The sequence below is a fragment of the Alligator mississippiensis genome, chromosome 2 (assembly GCF_030867095.1).
Source record: "Alligator mississippiensis isolate rAllMis1 chromosome 2, rAllMis1, whole genome shotgun sequence".
In the NCBI taxonomy this organism is placed as follows: domain Eukaryota; kingdom Metazoa; phylum Chordata; order Crocodylia; family Alligatoridae; genus Alligator; species Alligator mississippiensis.
In genome coordinates this window covers 179,505,814-179,524,533 of record NC_081825.1, presented here as the reverse complement: position 1 = coordinate 179,524,533, position 18,720 = coordinate 179,505,814, and the positions used below count along the sequence as shown (strand labels likewise).

The window sequence follows — 18,720 nt, the reverse complement described above, 5'->3', positions numbered from 1 at the left end:
AGTGCACATCTACACGTGTGCCTGCGTGAGGAGCAAATTGAACCCAACAGGAGCAGCCTAATTCAGGGCTGCTCTGCCCTGCTCTGCCCCCTTGCAACAGCCCGGAGGAGCTCCAGGCCCCCCTGTGTGCCAGCTCTGGGCTGGGAGGGGGCATGGGGGCTTATCCCCAAACTCCAGAAGGCAGGAGGAGCTGTCCTGGCTCGGTGGGCAACTCCATCTCAGCCAGGGGGTGATCAGGCTGGCCCCAAGTTGTGGGGGAAGGGATGGGAACACAAGGGAGAGGTGCTGGTTCTACAGGTACTAGAAAATGATGCATTAAACTAATATACTGTACAGTAATTGCTGCACATGTGTAGATAGTGACAGTTTACTGCACATTAGATTGATGTGCAGCATAGCATCTTGTATAGATGCACCCATTACTGCTGCTAGAGGAATGGTTCTGCTCTGAGGAGTCGCATCTTTCTTATTGTACAGCTGAGTGCAGTTTCACTAGAGGGCCACAAAGTGCATTTTTCAGTGTTACTATGTAGAGATGGGAGCAGAACATGCAGTGCTTTATCCTGCTTACTCTGGATTATTCTCCAGGACAAGTCTTGCCTTATACAGCTTGGATGAAGTCAATAGAGGGCTACAACACGAGGGCTGATCCCTGTCCTCAGTGACATCCATGTACTTCTGCTGCCTCATGGCAGTTAGTCATGGCCAGAACTAGGATCATCGTGCCAGGGGAAGATTTTTCCTGCAGATACCTAAGGGGATGCAGAGAATAAAACTCCACATGAAATGTGACTTAAAGCATCCTGGGCCTGATTCTCCACTCCAAGAACCTCTGGCTGGACAGCTGTTTCTGTACCATCCTGGTTGAAGAGGGTGTGAGATTTCAGTAGGGAATTTCACCAATTTGTCCCTAAAATTGCTGCTACTGGAGTCGACACCAAAATTACCATTGACCTCAGTGAGGACAGGAATGGGTGTTGTGGATCTGATTCAAAGCCCAGCGAAATCAAAAGGACTCTTGGCAAGGTGGCTTTGCACTCAGCCTCAGCCTGCTCTGGCCAGTCAAAATTGCTGATTAATAAAAAACCCGCACAGCAGCAAATGGGACTTAAAGAGACTGAGCAAGGCACAGGCCACTAAGAGCACCTGGTCCTCCAAGACTCTCCAGTGACCCTGGTCTTCCTTGTCTACACATCACAGGGTGACAGCAGCCAATAGCCCCATCTTCCTGTCTCTGAAGCTAGAGTATCTTGTCCTCCTGGACTGTGGTGAATGGCTCAGAGAAAACTTCTGCTCCATGCACAGATGTACTCAAAAAATAAAATTAAATTAAAAATAAAAGCTGAAATGTGAGGACATGAAGGAACTGGAGTGAAGAATGATGCGGACAATATTTTGGTGGTGGTTCCAGAAATGAAGAGAGCAAGCACCTCTGGGAAGCTACACATAGTGTCCTCCCAAAGGACATTGCAGAGCCAGAGGTGTCAAAGGAGGGTGATGAGCAGGGATCCTGGTTTTCTCTGATAAAAAAATCACAACTTCTCTGACAAAAACCCCAAATCCATTTTTAAAATTAAAAGCCCCCTCCAGCACCCCCCAACCCTGCTGGTGCCCCTCACACCTCCACCCCCATGCCTCCCCCAGCCCTGCTGCTGCCTCTCACTGCCCCCAAAGCCTCCCTAGTACGGCTGGTGCCCACACTGCCCCCACAACAGCCCCCCTGCCTTACTCATACCTCTTGCCCCCCCAACCCACAGCCCTGCTGAAGGGGGCCCCCAGCTCTCAGGACTGTGGGGCCAGGGACCCAAGTCTGCAGCTCCCTGTCCCCAACAGCAGGCAGCTGCAGCAGAAGCAGCATGGAGCCAGCTCCCCCACTGCTGCCACCTGCTTGGGAAGGGCTGGGGCCAGCTCCTGGCTCCCCCCAGCCCTGCTGGTGTGGTAGGGTTAGTGTGCAGTTGTGTATGGGGAAGGCTGCCTGCACACTAGGTCCCAGGAGCCAGCTGGGAGTGAAGGGAGGTGCAGGGGGGAGGAGGGGAGAGAAGGGGTGAGGGGGGTGAGAGGGGCATGTGCAGCAGAGTTGTCCAAACAGTGTGGTACAGGTGTGTTCTGCTCCCACCCCCCATCTGGCCCACAGCTGCTCCTGCAACATTACACATGGGGCCAAGCCCCACCCGCTTCCGCCTGGGGCAGCTGACATCATGCTCAATTTTGTCTTCTAGCATTTGATCTGCACTGCTTCCTGATTGAACACCTTTTCTCTTCCTATTGGAGCATGATCTGCCAAACTGGTGTACCAAGGTGGGGAGACGTCACTCAGTGCTTGGTGCCTGCCTGTTACTCTTGTGGGCTCTGTTCCCTCTCATCCACACTTCCTTCCTGCAGCACCAAGCCATCACCTCAAGGATGCCACGGTTGACGGGAATGTGAAGCTACAGGGGTCCATTCCTGCTGGCATGGTGGAGGTCACATAAGTACAAAACCCTGGGGAGACTGGTGGGGCAGGCAGTGCCACTCTGAAGTGCAGAAGTGCCTCAGGCATAGGAAGCTTTTCGGAAGGTAGGAAAGAAAGATCTCAAAGCCTGCCAACCTTGACAGAGAGTCATGTGGCAGATGGTGCAGAGTCATGGTGTGCCACAACCCTTGTTGGGATGGTGGCCACTGACCAGAGGAGCTCCCAGGAGGCAGGCGGGGCACCTGGCAGCTGGATGCTGTGGTCCTGTAGAGCTCTCGGGAAGGGGTTCCAGCAGGAAAGCTCCCAGGAGACAGGCAGGGCAGGTGTTTTGGTGTTTTAAGGCTCATGGGAAGTGGGTATGGTAGGTGGTGGTTGCTGCAGGTCTCCTGGGAAACAGACAGGGGCAGGACCAGAGGCTTCTGTGTCTTCAGGTGGTAGAAGTGAGGAGGCCTGCAAGGCTGAGGTTGCTGGCAAATGCATGCTCAGCTCCTGGAAGAAGTCCTGGACTGCCTCCTGGCCCTCTTTTTCCTGGTCTCCTCCAGGCCTTCCCTAGGTTCTAGTTCCCTGAAGAGAAACCAGAAATGATTCATATTGACAGTGGTGGACAAACCCAGGTGCCCAGAATCTTGGACTAGAGAGACCAGGATAGTGCCCTCACCTTATTTTCCTTTAAGTGGCCTGGTATCTGAGTACAAACCCCAAACCTTAAGTGGCCGGGTATCCAAGTCTCAAGCCACAAACCCTGCTGGTATGCCTAACTATCTAAAAACCAGTAAACAATCTGAGCCTTTGAGATTAATGCAAACTGTCTTTATACAGTGTTTTCTTCCTTCTGCTGTGCCTTTTGTGCTGAACCTGCAGCAGGGTGCACCCCCAATCCAGTCCGAAGTTGGTAGGGCAGCAGCAAGAGTGGAGTTTCATGTTGATGTGGACTGTAAAAGTGGCTCCCTGGATTCCACAGTAACAGTGTCTCATGCATCTACAGATCTGATTTGCCAGGGGTTGTTATGACCCCCCCCCCGACCCCGCTTTTTTGCCCTCCCAGAAAGGGAATGAGAAGAACAGGAAGACGAAGAAGAGTTCTTGAGGACCAGGCTTAACAAAACCTTTATTTGAGCAATACAGCAACGGCCTGATATCAGTAAACCATCAGGCTGCAGCAAAGTGAGGGGGCTTCACCTTCTGCTGGGAATCTGAGATCGGTTGCAGTTTGAGACCTCTTTTTCTCAGGGCCTAACCTCCCACAAAGTCCCCACACTTATCAATGATATGAGCTTAGGGCTCAACAAGATGGTTCAAGTGATGTGGGCACTGAGGTGCATGGTTGACAACCCAGAGGCTACAAAGTCAAGGCCATAGCAGAAGCACTCAATGGCACAGCCCGTCAGGTTCCAATGAGTCTGTGAATTCTGCTAAATCCCTTGTCAAAAGGACATGAGGGAGGAAGTGATCAGCATCAGTTACATAATGCTGGACCTAAGGTCTATAACCTATTCAATAAAATAAAATAAAATATAATGAACAGCCAATCAGAAAATAAGCACAAGGACCTGCTGCTATGGCCAGGGTGAAATGGGTACCTGTGGCCTATTTAAATAACAGAATGCAGAATACAACCTAGGATGTAACTTAAGACAAACATGTAACTGGTTCAGTGTGTTGCCCAGCCTGGAGGCCTACACACACAAGGTCCTCCAGCAACATCTAGGGTGCCGCCTGTCAACGGATCCTCTGGACCCCTTACAGAGTGCAAGTACAGGAAAGGTGTTTCTCAGAGCTCAACAAATGCCACCCTGTGGCACAGGGTCCTTGCTATTTTAGCAGGAATAAGAGACCAGCACTATTTACCTTGTGGCCAGGAATGAACCTTTCATAGGTCAATTTATACTCTTGAACTGTCCAGATGGCACTTCCTCTATCCCCACACAGTGCTCAGACCCTAGGCTGCACCATCAAGCTGAGTATAAATCTTAGAAGCTCCAGCTTTAACCACTCTTGAGGCCTACCAGAGCCCAAGCCCAGACATGTTTTGGAAGCACTGTAAGACCTTCCTATTTGGGCAGGCATTTAGCAAAAAAGATAGGCTGGGATCTTGCTCATAGGGGTGATGAGGAACAGGTTCTGTTTTCTGTTGATAGTCTAGTTGCTTTTTAAGTTGTTTTGTTTGTTCTCCTGTTTTATAAACTGTTATGTTATTTTATTGTAAACCACCCTGGCATATCAATCAAATAAAAAATAAATAAGTGAAATAACTATCATTTGCTTTCTCCTGAAGGAGAAGTCAGAAACCCAGTTTAAGGTAAAAACCAGCAAGCAGTCTCTTCTAGGCCCAACCTGACGCATACGGAGTTTCCCAGGGTTCAAATTATCTCTGCCATCCATTCTTTTCCATTTCTTTTCCTCATCCTCAGTCCCATCTTTCCTTTACCCACTTCTTCTTTCCATCCTCACTTGTCAACTCAACCTCAGAGAGGCACTTACTCATTCCACACAGCAAGCAAAGGACCATACTTGATAAAGGGGCCATCAAATGATCCTTCTCGTTTCCTTTTTTGTGGCAAGAAAAATGCAGTCCAGATTATAAAGCTCTTCTTTCAAGAGAATACAGACTAAGGAAGGACCAGCCAGTCTGGGATGAAATAAGAGTAGGTCTGTTTTGATATCACAGCTGTCAGCCGTTGCTCTCCCATTTTTTAATTGCATACTACAGCCTGTTAGTGAAAACAACCTTGTCTGTGATGCTTCCATCAATAAACATTGTGCCAGGACTTCAAAGCAGGAAACCCTGAAGGTTTCAATGGAGTTACCTCAATAGAGTTAATTACACTATGTTCTTGGGATGTTCCCTCCCTATCTCTGAGCATCATTCCCAAACTTGTCCTACACGTACCACTTTCTGTAATGAGGGCACCGCACTTCAATAAGGATGTGGAAAAACTTGGGAGGGTCCAGAAATGAGCCACCCATATGCCCAGGGACTTGCAAGGCAAGCCATACAAGGAAAGGCTGATGAACCTGGGCCTCTTTAGCCTAAAGAAAAGCAGGTTGAGAGGGAACTTGGTAGCGGCTTACCGCTATATCCAAGGAGTGCATCAGGAGCTTGCTGAACAACCGTTCACTAGGGCACCCCTGGGGAAGATCAAGACCAATGGATACAAACACCTGGAAGGCCACTTCAGGTTTAAGACCAGGAAAAACTCCTTCACGGTCAGGGTGTCCAGACTGTGGAATAAACTCCCTCCAGAGGAGGTTCAGTCACCTACCCTGGGGGTTTCCAAGAGGAGACTGGACAGTCACCTCACTGGGGTCACCTAACCCCAGTTCTTTCCTGCTTGGTGCAGGAGGGCTGGACCCGATGATCTGCAAGGTCCCTTCCAGCCCCTAACAATCTATGAAGCTATGAAGATCCCTGACTCCAACCCCAGCTGGAGGTAACTGAGCAACCAGGCAGAGTCATTCCTCAGGGCCCCTCTATGCGTGCAGGTAAAGGTGCAATAGGATCTAATGTGCAATCCACACAATTGTGCCTCTTGCCTGTCATATTGAATGAAATAGTTTGAATGTTTGTAAAGGTTGCCCATTAGCCAGTTTCAGGAAGAAGATAAGATTTATCTCCTTATCTAAGTCATTGTTTTGGGACTACGTGCAAAAGGTCCTGACTTTGCTTAAAGTCTTAATTTAAATTTCATCTTTAGAAGTCTTTTACAAAGAGAGCAAATATCCTGAATTCCAAGAGATCAAACCCTAAGGCCTTTTGACTAGATTGGTAAGAAAAGGGCATTTGCAGTGATATGGAAGTTTCCCAAGGTAATTTAAAATGCTCAACAAAGGCAAAAGAATCTGTTGAGTAAGATCCGAGCCCAAATTTGGGGGATAATGACAAGTTGAGTAGGAGGAGCCCACTGACAGCAGCTCACTCAATAAAAACTGTAACTTACTGTCCCAATTTAGAGGTGACTATACTTGTAGAACAACGAAGGAAGAATCGCAAGTGTAGACCGGGTCAGACTGATCACCTGAACCACCCTCTCCGTGAACACGAATCTCTTAGTTCACGCTGAAGCCGCAGAGCACCTGAAAGGGACTGAAGGAAGGCGACTTAGTCCTATCACTGCTGAGCCCAGCCTATTGAATTGTATTGCTGAGGCGAGCCCATTGAACCGTACTACTGAGGCCAACCCATTAAATCGTACTACTGAGGAATGAAACCATATTTTGGTATTTGGCTTCTTGGAATTCTAGGATTGTAAGTATAATATGAAAAATAATAGTATTGATTCAAATTTAACTTTTAGTTGTAATTGTAGTTGTTTTTGTAACACTAATTCTTATAGTATTGTTTGGGAAGGAAGTGCATTCAGAGCATTGTTTCTGATATATGTAATTATTGTGTTTTTAATGTTTGTGGTGTTTCTTAAAGCTAAGCAGTGTTATATACGTAGCAAAGAGTTTTAAAATAAAATTGTGTTGTATAAATTAAGCGTGTAATCATTGTGAAATCGTGCAATCAGTTAACTACTCCCCCAGCCAGTGCACCAAAACGAATCAGCAAATTGTGTGGGATTTTCTCTATTCCATAACCCACTAGAGACATTGCCATGCTACACATGCACATCACACCTTACTGCCAGTCTAGGAAGAGCTGGGGGGGATCATGATCCTAAGCAACCCCTGCATGGGGTCCCATGGTTGTGAGTCCCACAGCTGATAGCGTTTGGTGAGGTTCACTGCAAGTACAGCATTCCCCCACAGCCCCCACTGTGAGCCCCATAGATCATGTGGGCTGTGGGGCTTGCAATGGGGGCAGCACTGGGAATGCTGCCCCCACTGTGAACATTGACAGCTGCAGGGCTCATGCTGTGGGCAGTGCAGGGGGACACTGTCACCACTGTGATCTCCACACCTCATGAGGCTTACAGCAGGGGCAGTGTTCTCCTCACTGCCCAGTTCCTCCTGCTGCCTCCACTATAAGCCCCACAGCAGAAGAAACTGTTTCCATTGCAAGCCTCACAGCCAAGGAGCCTCATAGCAGGGGGTGAGAGGGGGCAATGTTCTCCCTGCTACAAGCCCTGCAGCTGACATCACTGCCACAAGGCTCACAGCAGTGGTGGCAGCATTGTCAGCTGCAGGGCTGGCAGTGAGTGATGCACCCTTGTCCCCAGTGAGTGTACACTGGCTTAAATCTATTGAGCAGGTAGTAAAACCAGAAAATGGGAACACCATGCATATGTGGAAGCCAGCTCCAATCCTGGTGAAGCTTAGAGAATGAGGCAGGTCCTCCTGGACTTGGTGACATTTCAGCATATTGTTGCATTTAATTTCATTGCCCAAAGACAAGGATGGGATTCTGCACATAGGGAATTAAAAACAAATGCACAAATATAGAATGGGGTGTGTGGGGTAACTGTTACGGAAGCTGTAGTTCCAAGAAGGATGTGGGGGTTATGCAAAATCAGTGTGTGACATCAATGTGATGCTGTCAGGAGGGAGGGGAACAGCAAACACAATTTTCCATTGCATTAATGAAAGAGCTATATGTGATACAAGTGAGGTGTGTGAAGAAATCCCCCTCTCTCTGCCTCTCACTTGGGTCATTCCAGGTAGAACCCTCTCTCTCACTTGCTTTCTTTTTGGTTCAGGATGGTCAACCAGGTGACTTGGCCAGATAAATTCCTGAGGGGAGGGGGGAACTCATTCTTTATCCAGCAGGTATTTTGAAATGCAACAAGCAAAGTGCCTCCAAGTGGCTGATTGGATGATTCTCTGTAAGTAAAGACTTGGAAATTAGCCAGGAGTTAGGATTTATGTCTAGGCCAGATGCGTTTTTATTAAGTCCATGACTGAATAAGACTCTGATTGATTATGTTTGCTCAAAGTGTATTCTGACTTCCTTGTTCTACCCCCATCCCACCCCCATCAATAAAGGTATCAGGTTACAGCCTGTCTTGCTGTTTCACCGTGGAGGGGGCAGAGACTTTTTTTTGTTCTCAGCTTTGCCAGCTGAGCTTGTCTGTTTATGTTCCCTCAGTCCTACCTGAGGTTATCTTGGGATGCTTCAGGCTGTAGGAGGCACCCAAAAATAATACTGTAGGCAAAGCATCCCCAAGTTTCGCAGTTTCTGTGTGCCCTGGGCTGCACAGACCCCTAACGGAGACCACTGCCCGGGTGGTGGCAGCATTACCCCAAGCTTGCGGGTGTTCCCCAGGAAGCAGGATAGCCAGCTGTAGGCACCCTGTGGGAGACTCGAAGCATGGTTTTTGGACCTGGCACAGTGAGGCAGGTGGCTCTATGTAGTAGCACCCCCTACTGTGCTTCCACAAGGTGATGAGACAATGTTTCTTGTTCCAGGATTTTTGCTGGACACCAGCAGAACAGAAATGTACAACTGGGATAAGCGGTTGTTAGAAATGGCAAACTGTTTTCACCAATTGAGCAACTATGGAAAACAACCCCCCCCCCCCCAAACAAAATCTGCATGCGTGTAAGAAAGCACATAGCATATCATGAATGATGCGTGCCCTGGGAGGCTGGGGGACACAGCAAGCACCTGCAAGCAGTGGTGGCAGTGCCGGAGGCATGGTGGCGGTGAGTGGGGAGCTCCCTCAGGCAGCCACGGAGGTATTGGGGGGGTGGCTAGTGCTGACCAGTGATCAGCAACCGACTGCAAATGCCACCAGCAGTGTCGGTGGTGGCAGCAAAGGTGGGGGTGGCGAGCAGTGACCACCTGCAGGCACCGCTGGCAGTGTCGGCAGCTCTTCTTTTGGGAGGTGCACCACCAATTTCAGGGGGTGCATGTGCATCCGCATGCTCTGCCTACACATCACCAGTGTAGCGTATTGTAAAAGACACATGGCAGGTGTTTATGCGCCTGGGAGCCACATGCCCCAAGGATTGTATGCAAGGCATGGGCCACCAAGGTGCATGCCATATGGACACTTCTTCCAACCCTCTTCCCCAAGCCCTGCTGCACTATGCCCCACCCCCCTTCCCCTCACAGCCACTGCACTTCATGCCTGTGCAGGCACCTACCTACCACTACATCGTGGAGGCACGGTGCTCCCCTGACCCACATGCAGCCCTGGATTCACCCTCAACTCCCTGTGCAGTGCCCTGCCCCCTGGGGTGATGGAAGGAAGCAACACTGAAGGAAGGATGGCTGGAGACTCTGGAGTGATGGGGGGAGCAGCAGTCACATAGGAGCCCAGGGGCCACAACATAACTCCTCCTGGGCCACCACCTGGCCAGCTAACAGAACAGACACTGCCAGCTGGCTCGAGATGGTCCATGAGTCCACAGATAACATTTTACACAAGCAGGACACTGGCTGCTGTGGTTCCCCTGCTTTACCTGTGGCAGGTTAAGGCGTTAGGTCTATGTTGTGTCAGGGCTGAGGATAGTCTTATGTAGAGTTTAGATTATGGTTGTATGGGATGGTTTGGATAGGGATGACCCTGGCCTCAGGCAGAGGGTTGGACTAAATGGCCTATAGAGGCCCCTTCCAGCCTGAATTCTCTATTACTATGACTATCTGCGTGTGACATGCAGCAGATCTGAGAGAGAGCAGGGAACATGAGGGCAGGGATTAGGAAGCAAGGAGCAGGGAGCAGAAAACAGAATGGGAATTGGGATGGCACTCAGCGAGTGTGCAGGGCTTACTTTATGACATGCCTGGCAAAAAAGTTGGCCCCACTGAGCTACCATATCTCCAAGGAAAGGCAGATACAACAATTATATTGGATATTAAATAATTGGACACTGTGAGTGCATCTACACAAGATGTTTACTGCGCATTAACCTAATACCACTGCGTAGTAGCATGTCATGGTAAAAACCATGGTAATAGCTTACTGCATGCTGTTACTAGGCTAATGCACAGCAAACATCACTAAATAACCATGAGCTGTCACTACTGCACATTTAGTTAGTACTTTATAAAGGAAGTACTACTCTAAATGTGCAATATCTAAGGTGCATTAATGAATATGTAGATGTGCCCTGTAACTACTAACAATACAACTGTAGCAGAGTCATTGCAGTCTTCAGACCGTTTCATTCACAGGATAAATTTGCTGCAATTTAGCTCACTTGTATCATTGCAGGAGCCTGCAGATATAATAGTTGCATCATAACAGCTCTTTTGGAGGTGGCAGAAAGTTATGTCTGTCCATAGACTTAGACCAAACATGGGGCAAATCCAACTCCTCTGGTCCCCAAGCAGGAGAGTTGGCCCTATAATATGCAACCAGTTCTTTACCAGAGGAGCTGAAATATGCTGCTGGAGTTCCTGTGAGTGGACAGAATTCTTCTTAAAGATGACAGGAGTTGTCTGTCTTCTGTACCCCCCTTGCTACTAAGTCATCCTGTAGGTGAGCACCCAGCCGTGAGGCATGCAGGTGAAAAAGATCCGATTCAGGTCCATTGAAGCTCTTTCACAGACTCCATCTCTTGCTATTTGTCTTTACTTATCAAAAATGTTCAGCCTGTTGGGAAAATAAGAGAAGTAAAGGGAAAAGGCACCTTTCTCTATAGTATCACCCATGAAAGCCCTGTCCCCATGAAGTACAACACATAACACACCATAGTGATGTTGCCCTGGTGTCAGACCCCTCAGTATCTTTGTCACCTTCACTCCCTGCCTGGCAAATCTCACTTCCAGCAGGGGCTTTTCATGTGAGAAAAATGAGATTAATTGGTCTAACCCAGAACCTTTTCTGTTCTCTCCACATTCAGTAAGCACTGAAGGGGAGAGAAATTCTTTCCTCGGTCTGAAGAGTTGAATTGTGCAGCCCTTACCCATGGGGTCAGCACTTATACAGACAGTCCCACTCTATGGGGATACTCAGTGGTCCAAAAGAGCCAAGGGTAGCTCTAAGAGACCTCTGTGACCTCTAAGCTCAGTATTTATGCTGGTCTGAAACAGCATTTCACCTGACACTTTGGGAGTTTGGTCAAACAAAGAGCTTTGCAGTCATTCACAGCCACCTGGGATTGTTGCCAAACAGCAAACTGGATGTACCAAGATAACTGGGCCTGCTAGTGTTTTCAACAATGAAGCCTGAAGAGATGGGCAGGCTGAGGAGGACAGAGAAACTGGGCTGCCCAAAAAGAGTGTCCACTTCATAGGCGGAGGGAGAAAAAAAAATTGGGGGTGGGGGGGGGGCTGAGTGCATGCCCACCCCACATCGTCCCCAGGAAGAGCCCAGCATAGCCGGCAGCTCCTACAGAGGTGTGGCACCAGGCATCCAAGGAGGTGGCACGTGGCCCCCTGATCTTTGCACAGGGCATGGGTGGGCTGCAGCTGCAAGGTGCGCTGTCTGCTCCTTGCCTCGCTGCCACCTCTGAAAGCAGCGCAGTGTGGCACCATGTGCCTAGCTGCATGGCCTGCCCAGCAGTGGGACTCGCGTGGCACCACGCTGCTTTCAAATGCAGCAGCAAGGCATGGAGCAGGCAGAGTGCAGCATGCAGCTGCAGCCTGTCTGCGCCCCGTGTAAAGATCAGGGGGCTGTGTGCCCGCCCCCCCTTGGCTGCCCAGCGCTGCACCTCTGGAGGTGCCACCGAACTCTGATTGTCCCACGCCCAGTCCTGCTAGGGCCCCATTCACCGTGAATGAGGCCCTGGCCGGGCCGGGTCATGGGGCAATCAGAGCCTGGCAGGTCATCCAGGGGCGCAGTGTGGGGAAGACAAGTGGGGGGAAAATGTGGCCCCCCTCCCCTGGCTCCCTCACAGTGCACACAGTGGTGGGAGCCACCTGCCTGCACCTCTGGACCAGCCACCAAGCTCTGATTGCCCCACAACCCAGCCTAGACCCGTGAATGGGTCATGGGGCAAACCCCAGGTCATGGGGCAATCCCCACAGTGCAGCAGGGAGCAGAGCAGGGGCAAATCATTTGCCCCCACCCCTACCCCACTGACTCCTGCACTGTGGGGGTCTCAATCTGTGCCCCCCCCAAGGCCAGGTAAAGAAAACGGAAAGAAACTAACCTGCCTGCTCAGCCGGCTGTGATCGTGGCTGCGCAGGGTATGTGTGTGCGCGTGCCCGTCCCCCCCTGCTGCAGCAGCCTGTGGCTGGGTTGCCCTAAGGCCCTACCTGCTTCCTGCATTTGTGGGGGCTGAGCCCAGTTAGTGCCCCGCTTCTGCCGCCTATGGGCCACCTTACAGTTATTGCTGCTCAATTTCTTCTTTTTTGCTTTTCCTTTTCTCTTTCATTTCTATTTCTTTTTCTTTTCCCCTTAACATTTTTTTCCTTTTCCTATTCCCATATCAAAATGCTAGGCATTGCCAGGGATTAGTCTTTGTGATAGTGGCAGAAGATTTGAGCAAAGGCAAGTTATTCCAGTCAAACTGTGAAAAACTCCCGCAATTATGTTCTCATTCACAATGAGAGGAAATAACAACCCACATACTAGTATGAAAGTGGATGACATTTACAGGGTATGAAGGGTCACTGGCGGATCCCACTTTTATTTTGTAAAATAGGACAAGTAGATACAACAGTAGGATTCTCTCCCACTCCTTCTGAAGACAGTAGGTAAATTTCAGGTAGTACAGATTAATATGTAGTACTGCTGTGATACCAGCTGAAAGAACAAAAATTACAACAGTCCACAGTTAACAGGAACAGACTAAAGGGAACCAGCTGTTACTTACTGTATTTTCTGCAGTTTGCAGTTGGGATGTTTCAGCCCCTCACACAGCAGCTGCACTCCTGAATCATGAAAACCATTCCTCCCCAAACCCAGTTCAGTCAGGGTCTGGCTGGTTCTGAGCACAGAGGACAGCTCCCTGCAGCAACCAGCTGTGAGACCACAATGCTCCAACCTAGTAGAGACAAGACACAGAAAGATAGAAAAATGACTGTTTGCTTCCTTCCAGTCTGCTGTGATCCTCACTGATGAGGGAATCTGTTTAGGAAGAGCTTGTTTATTCAGGAAGGAGGCTATGGACTATAATCCCCGTGTTGATTCCTTTCCAAGTGCTCCATCATATCAATCCCTGCATGTTTTACATGGTAATGGTCAGGGGGGCTGAATAGAGGGAAGCAGAGTGTTGGGAGGGTGGAACGGGCTAGACAATCACAGCAATACATGCTAAGAAAACCTATAAAGTCTTTTCCATTGTTGGCAATCTTATTCTTCTTTGAATTAGCAAATAAAAACTAATGATTCGGCACAACTTCACTCCCCCTGGCATTCCCCAGTGCCTAGAACCATGACCAGGCATGCGGCAATCTAAACCCTTCCAAACAGTAAGACAAACTGTGGGATTTTTCTTACAGTTGAATGCATAGCTACATACAATGTTGATGACAGGATGCCATCTCCAGAGCCTGGAAGCTTAGCACAACTGGGGGCTCTGCCCTTGGCAGAGACTTCCTGGCTGTGTGAGAGAGGATTTCCTCTCTTCCATGTTTCAAAGGACCTTATTACACAGTAATTTTGGGCTGTAATTTAAGAGCTCCTGGAGCTCTTAGCCCTTGTATTGTCTGCACATCAACTAATTGTCTGCCTGAAACTAATTTTAAGCATTCATTAGGTGGCTCAAAGCTATGCCACTCCAAGGCAGGGTTATCTCTAATCTGTTACCCAGCTCATGTTACACTAAGGTGTAGCCACTCTAAGCTACCGTAGTATAAACACCCAACCTGCCCCTGTTTACTAGCCCAGATTGGGCCTATACCCCCCAGCCCTCCCCAGCATCCCAGATCTCTGCTCACTGCCCTCCTGCCCTTTCTCTCTCCCCTGCTGACTTGTGGCTGCTTGCCCTATCTGTCTTGGGAGAGCAAGCAGGGAAGAGTTAACCTACCTGCCTGGCCCCCACTGCTACTGCTGCTGCTCCCTGGGCTAGGTTTAGACCAGAGAAGAGCAGCAGTCTGGCAGTGGGGGTGAGCCCCTGCGAGCAGGGGGGAAGCCCAGAATGAGTGGGGAGGATTCTTCCCTTTCAGTCCTCCAGGGCCCCATTGGCCTGAATTTGCAACTGCTCCAAACTCAAGGTAGCACTAACACCAATCAACATTTGAGCAGCTCAGTGTAATGTGTAATAAGGCCCAGACACACTAACAAAGGCTGGAGATGAGATTTAAAATCCTTGGACAATAACGGGATTCCCAGTGAATCCCAGAAAAGGGCCCCTTTTACAGCAGTATATTTGGGCACATTATCTCAGTGACTAAGCTTGCCCCTCCAGGAATGTGGCATGCTGTTAAGCAGCATCAAAAGCCCCCTTGAAAATGAGTGACGTCACTGGACTAAATCCCCTGAATGACAGACCAGCATCCTATCCACTAGACCACACTGTGCCGCCCCCCGCCCCCCCCCCCCCCAACCGCACCTTGTCTAGTCTGAACTTGGCCCCATCAAGTACTCATTAATGAGGAGCCAGTGCTCTTGGTTGGGACCTCTTTTACTCATTTTCCAAAGGCCCCAAGCTGGGTACATGTTGTAAGAAATTGACTCTCAGATTCTCCATGTTGTAGGGGAAGTCAACATCAGGTACCAGGCACATAACCCTGTCCAGTGCTTTCCAGATAGGATAGGGTGACTGCACAGAGGAAGCCAACTATTTCCTACCACAGCCTCTGTAACTTGCAGTTTGGGTGATTCAGTGCCGAACACAGCTGCTGCACTCCAGCATCTCCCAGGTCATTATCATGCAGTTCCAGCTCTGTCAGGCTCTGACTGGTTCTAAGAGCAGCAGCAAGATGCCCACAACAGGTGTCAGTGAGATGGCAACCCCACAACTTGCCAAGAAGAATTATCATAGTATGAACAGAGTTCATGCCAGCTGTTCTGATATGCAGCCCTCCCCACTTCACTACCAGCCCCTCTGCCTGAGGATTCAGCATTGAGAATGGGCAAGAAGTCTTGCCTTGCACTATGTCCTAAGTCCAAGCCAATGCCAATGAAAAACAACATTAGGTGCCACTTCTTCCCTGCATCCAATTTATGCTTGATGCCCTCAAGAACAGAGAGACTTATGTAGACATTTTAAACCTTAAACCTCTGCCATTAACCAATAATGAATTACAGGTGGCAAGAGATTTAGGTGCACCTCAGGTACCTGCTATACACCTTGCTCACTGATTTCCACAGAGGACCCTGGTAAGTATGCAAAAGGACAAAGTGATACTGACCCCAGTTTCTGTAATTTGCAATTTGGATATTGCAATCCCTCACGTAGCAACTGTACTCCTACATCTCCCAGGTCTTTGTTTCGGCCTAGGTCCAACTCACAAAGGCTCAGGCTGATGCTGAGGACAGCGTTAAGATCCCCACAGATGGAATGGGTAAGGTGGCAATACCGCAACCTGCACAACAGAGATGTGCAGAAAAGAGCAATTGTGGTATGAACAGGACTCATCACAGTGGTTCTGACAGATAACCCTGCCCACCAGCCCATCTTCCTGACCAGTCAGAATTGACCAGAAGTCCAACCCATGAGCCAATCCCAAATTCCACTGCCACCCAATAACACACCAGTACTGGGTACAACCTCCTGTTTGAGCCCCAGATTTTCTCTTTCATTCTTGCCCAATTCATGTTGAGAATAATTTGGATATTTTGAGCCTGAAACCTGCCATTGACCAATGTGGAATAAAGAGTGGAGTGAGACTTTCTCCCTGACCAATCCAGGCCTTTTCCACTGACTGAACACAATACAGAATGGCCCCTAAAATCCACTCACCCAAATCAGGCTGATTTGGCACCAATCAGCCCCCAGATTAAAACAACCCAGGCAGAGCAGGCCCATAGCTGCAGGGTGGGTGTGGCAGTAGCTTCTTCTCCTGGGAGCTGGACCAGGACATCCTTCTCCTCCACATGCTTGACACTAGCTCTGCTGCTGCCTGCAGAACAGAGCTGTCTCCTGGCTCTGTCTCTCCCAGTAGCCCGTCAGCTTCCAGCTCAGACCATCAGGCCTGGAGAGAGTAGCCACCAGGCAGATCATAGGCAGCATCACACCCACATTTCCACTAGGATCAGGGATCAAACAGGGAGAGAAATGGGAAAAAGAGCCCCAGGGCAAGGGGGAGCCCCAATGTTTAGGGAGAGAAGATCCCACAAGATTTATAAATTGAAAAGGCAGAGACGTTCTCCTTAAAGACCAAGAGACCACATAGCAGGGAGGGGAAATGCAGGACCACCATCAGGAGCATAAGTGCCCAAGAAAGTGCAGTAAAAGGGAATGGAGAGAGGTCTCCAAATTCCAAAAAATGACTAGCTCTCAGTTGGAAGACATGGGTTTAAGATTCTAACGAAAGCCCCACTACGGGGCAGGAAGGGAGATGCTCAGAGAAGAACAGTAAAATGGAGAGAAGGGAGAGATGAGCGAGGGAGGACTCATGAGTAGACAAACACCCGTGAGAAAGCTGTAGATAGGTAGAGACCCTCTTCTTATTTCCAGCCAAAATTCATTCATGGGGAGTTGCGGGAGGGCACTGTTGGTGCCTGCCACTTTAAGGGCAGTCGGGCAGCTACCAGGTGCCTGATGGTGGCAGCCATTTTGAGAAGCTAGTATATAAAGGCTGCAGTTTGCTACTGCCAGGCCAGGCAGAAACACTGCCTGGCTGAGCTATAGCCGGAACAACCAGGAGGTAAGGGCAAGGGCTAGGGCTGTAGGGGATGGCTAGGAGGCTCTTAGTCCTGGGCGTGACCTAAAACTGCACCCTGCCAGGAGTGGGTGGCTTGGTGGGGCTCCCAGTGGTGTGGGAGCCCCCAAGAAATACCAGGCCAATTACCACCCCAGGAAAAGGTGGGTTGGGGGGCCTTAATAACCTCAGCTCCCACATCCCAGGTGGGTGAGACTGAGCAAGGGGGGCCCAGGCTCATGGTGGAGCGCTGAGGCAGGGCCCAGGTTGGTGGAGAGAGCTGTGGCAGTGCCCAGTCTCTGTGGTGGAGGTCTGAGGCTGCATAAAGGAGCCAGCATGAAGCTTTGGGGGGGCTGAGCCTTGGGGAACTGTTAAGGAAGCTCCTGGGGTCAGGGATAAGGGGATAGGGCTCGGAGCCCCAATCCCAGAGGAGGCCTTGGAGCCCAGTGTGTGGGCCTGGAGTCTGGTGTATGTTACTGTGTGTGCATGTACAGAGTAAACCCAGTGTGAGGGTGCTGGGACCAGGAGCTCTGGTGGGGAGTGAGAGTCCTGGTAAGACTCTGGAGCTCGGGTCCCCGTGCTAACTAGCTGGAGGGAACACCTGCGAGGCTTGGGCTGTGGTGTAGGGGAGGAATGGAGCTGCAGATAGCGCCCCCTGGCATCTGGGTGGGAAAATGGGCCACCTCCTGCCAGTATAATATCTTAATCATTTTCCAACAAGGCGTGGCAGGAGACAGAGGCGGGTGGTTAGCCCAGAAACAGGTGGGCGGGGCAATGTCTGACTGGCCCTGGGAAGGCCCACTTGTTACAGGAGTTATGTACCCATCTTTTCTTAGCTGATAGCTTAAGCAGTCCTTCTTCCTGCCCAATATTTGTTTGCCTGATGTATTTAAAAAGAGCAGCAATATTCCCTCCCTCATCTTTTGCTTCCTTAGGTCAAATAAAACAACCTCCTCCATTTGTAACAAAGGTATTTCCTTTCTCCAGCCATCCTAGTAGTCCCTCTCTCATCTGTCCAAGTCTGAAATTCACTTTCTTGAATGCAGATTACAGGAATTATTCATCATATTCTAGACAGGGTCTCATTAAAGCAGTGTACAATGGCATTAATATGTTCCTGTTTCTTAAAATATTTGCCTGATACAGCATTAGGACCCCAGTTGCCTTTTCACTGCTATATCAGACTAGAGGCTCTTGGTTATCCTGTGATCTACTAAAATATATGCAGTGTTATCACCTCCTCCATTTCCCATTGGTGCGCTCCCAGCTTCTTAATCTTCCCAATTCACGACCTTGCACTTTGTGTTATTAAATTTCATTGCATTTCTATTACTCCAGGCCCCAGGGTCATCCAGTTACTCCTGTATGATTCCCAGCACTCCTCTGTTTTGAACATGATCATGAACAGTGGGTTTGAAGTAACTGTCTATACGCCTGCTGCTATCCCACTATATAGAAGCTAAACTGTGGTAACTTCCCATCAACAAAATAGGGCTGAGCTACTATGGTTTAGCTTTTGCTGACCATGGAGTAAGAATAGGCACTCAGACAGCAGCAGGGAGTAGTACATGTTAAGTCACTGGCCCCTGTACTTTGTTCAATTGTCTATGCATGTGGATAAAAAATTCCTGGCAAGCACAGTATAAAACAGAAGTTTCAAAACCTGGGAGCTTATCTGGTGAGAGGA

The 18,720-nt window shown here is 49.4% G+C and overlaps 1 protein-coding gene across 1 annotated transcript in view; it reads right to left on the bottom strand.

Annotated features, from left to right (window-relative positions):
* Positions 1–3,540: 3,540 nt before the first annotated feature.
* LOC132243302 (NACHT, LRR and PYD domains-containing protein 3-like) overlaps positions 3,541–18,720 on the bottom strand; it is a 26,540-nt gene continuing 11,360 nt past the window's right edge. Inside the window, exons 4-6 of the mRNA XM_059721329.1 lie at positions 15,582–15,755; positions 13,100–13,270; positions 3,541–10,932 (exon numbers count right to left, since the gene is read on the bottom strand). Coding sequence (XP_059577312.1) covers positions 10,911–10,932; positions 13,100–13,270; positions 15,582–15,755 — 367 coding nt within the window. The 3' untranslated portion in view covers positions 3,541–10,910. The remainder of the gene's footprint in view (positions 10,933–13,099; positions 13,271–15,581; positions 15,756–18,720) is intronic.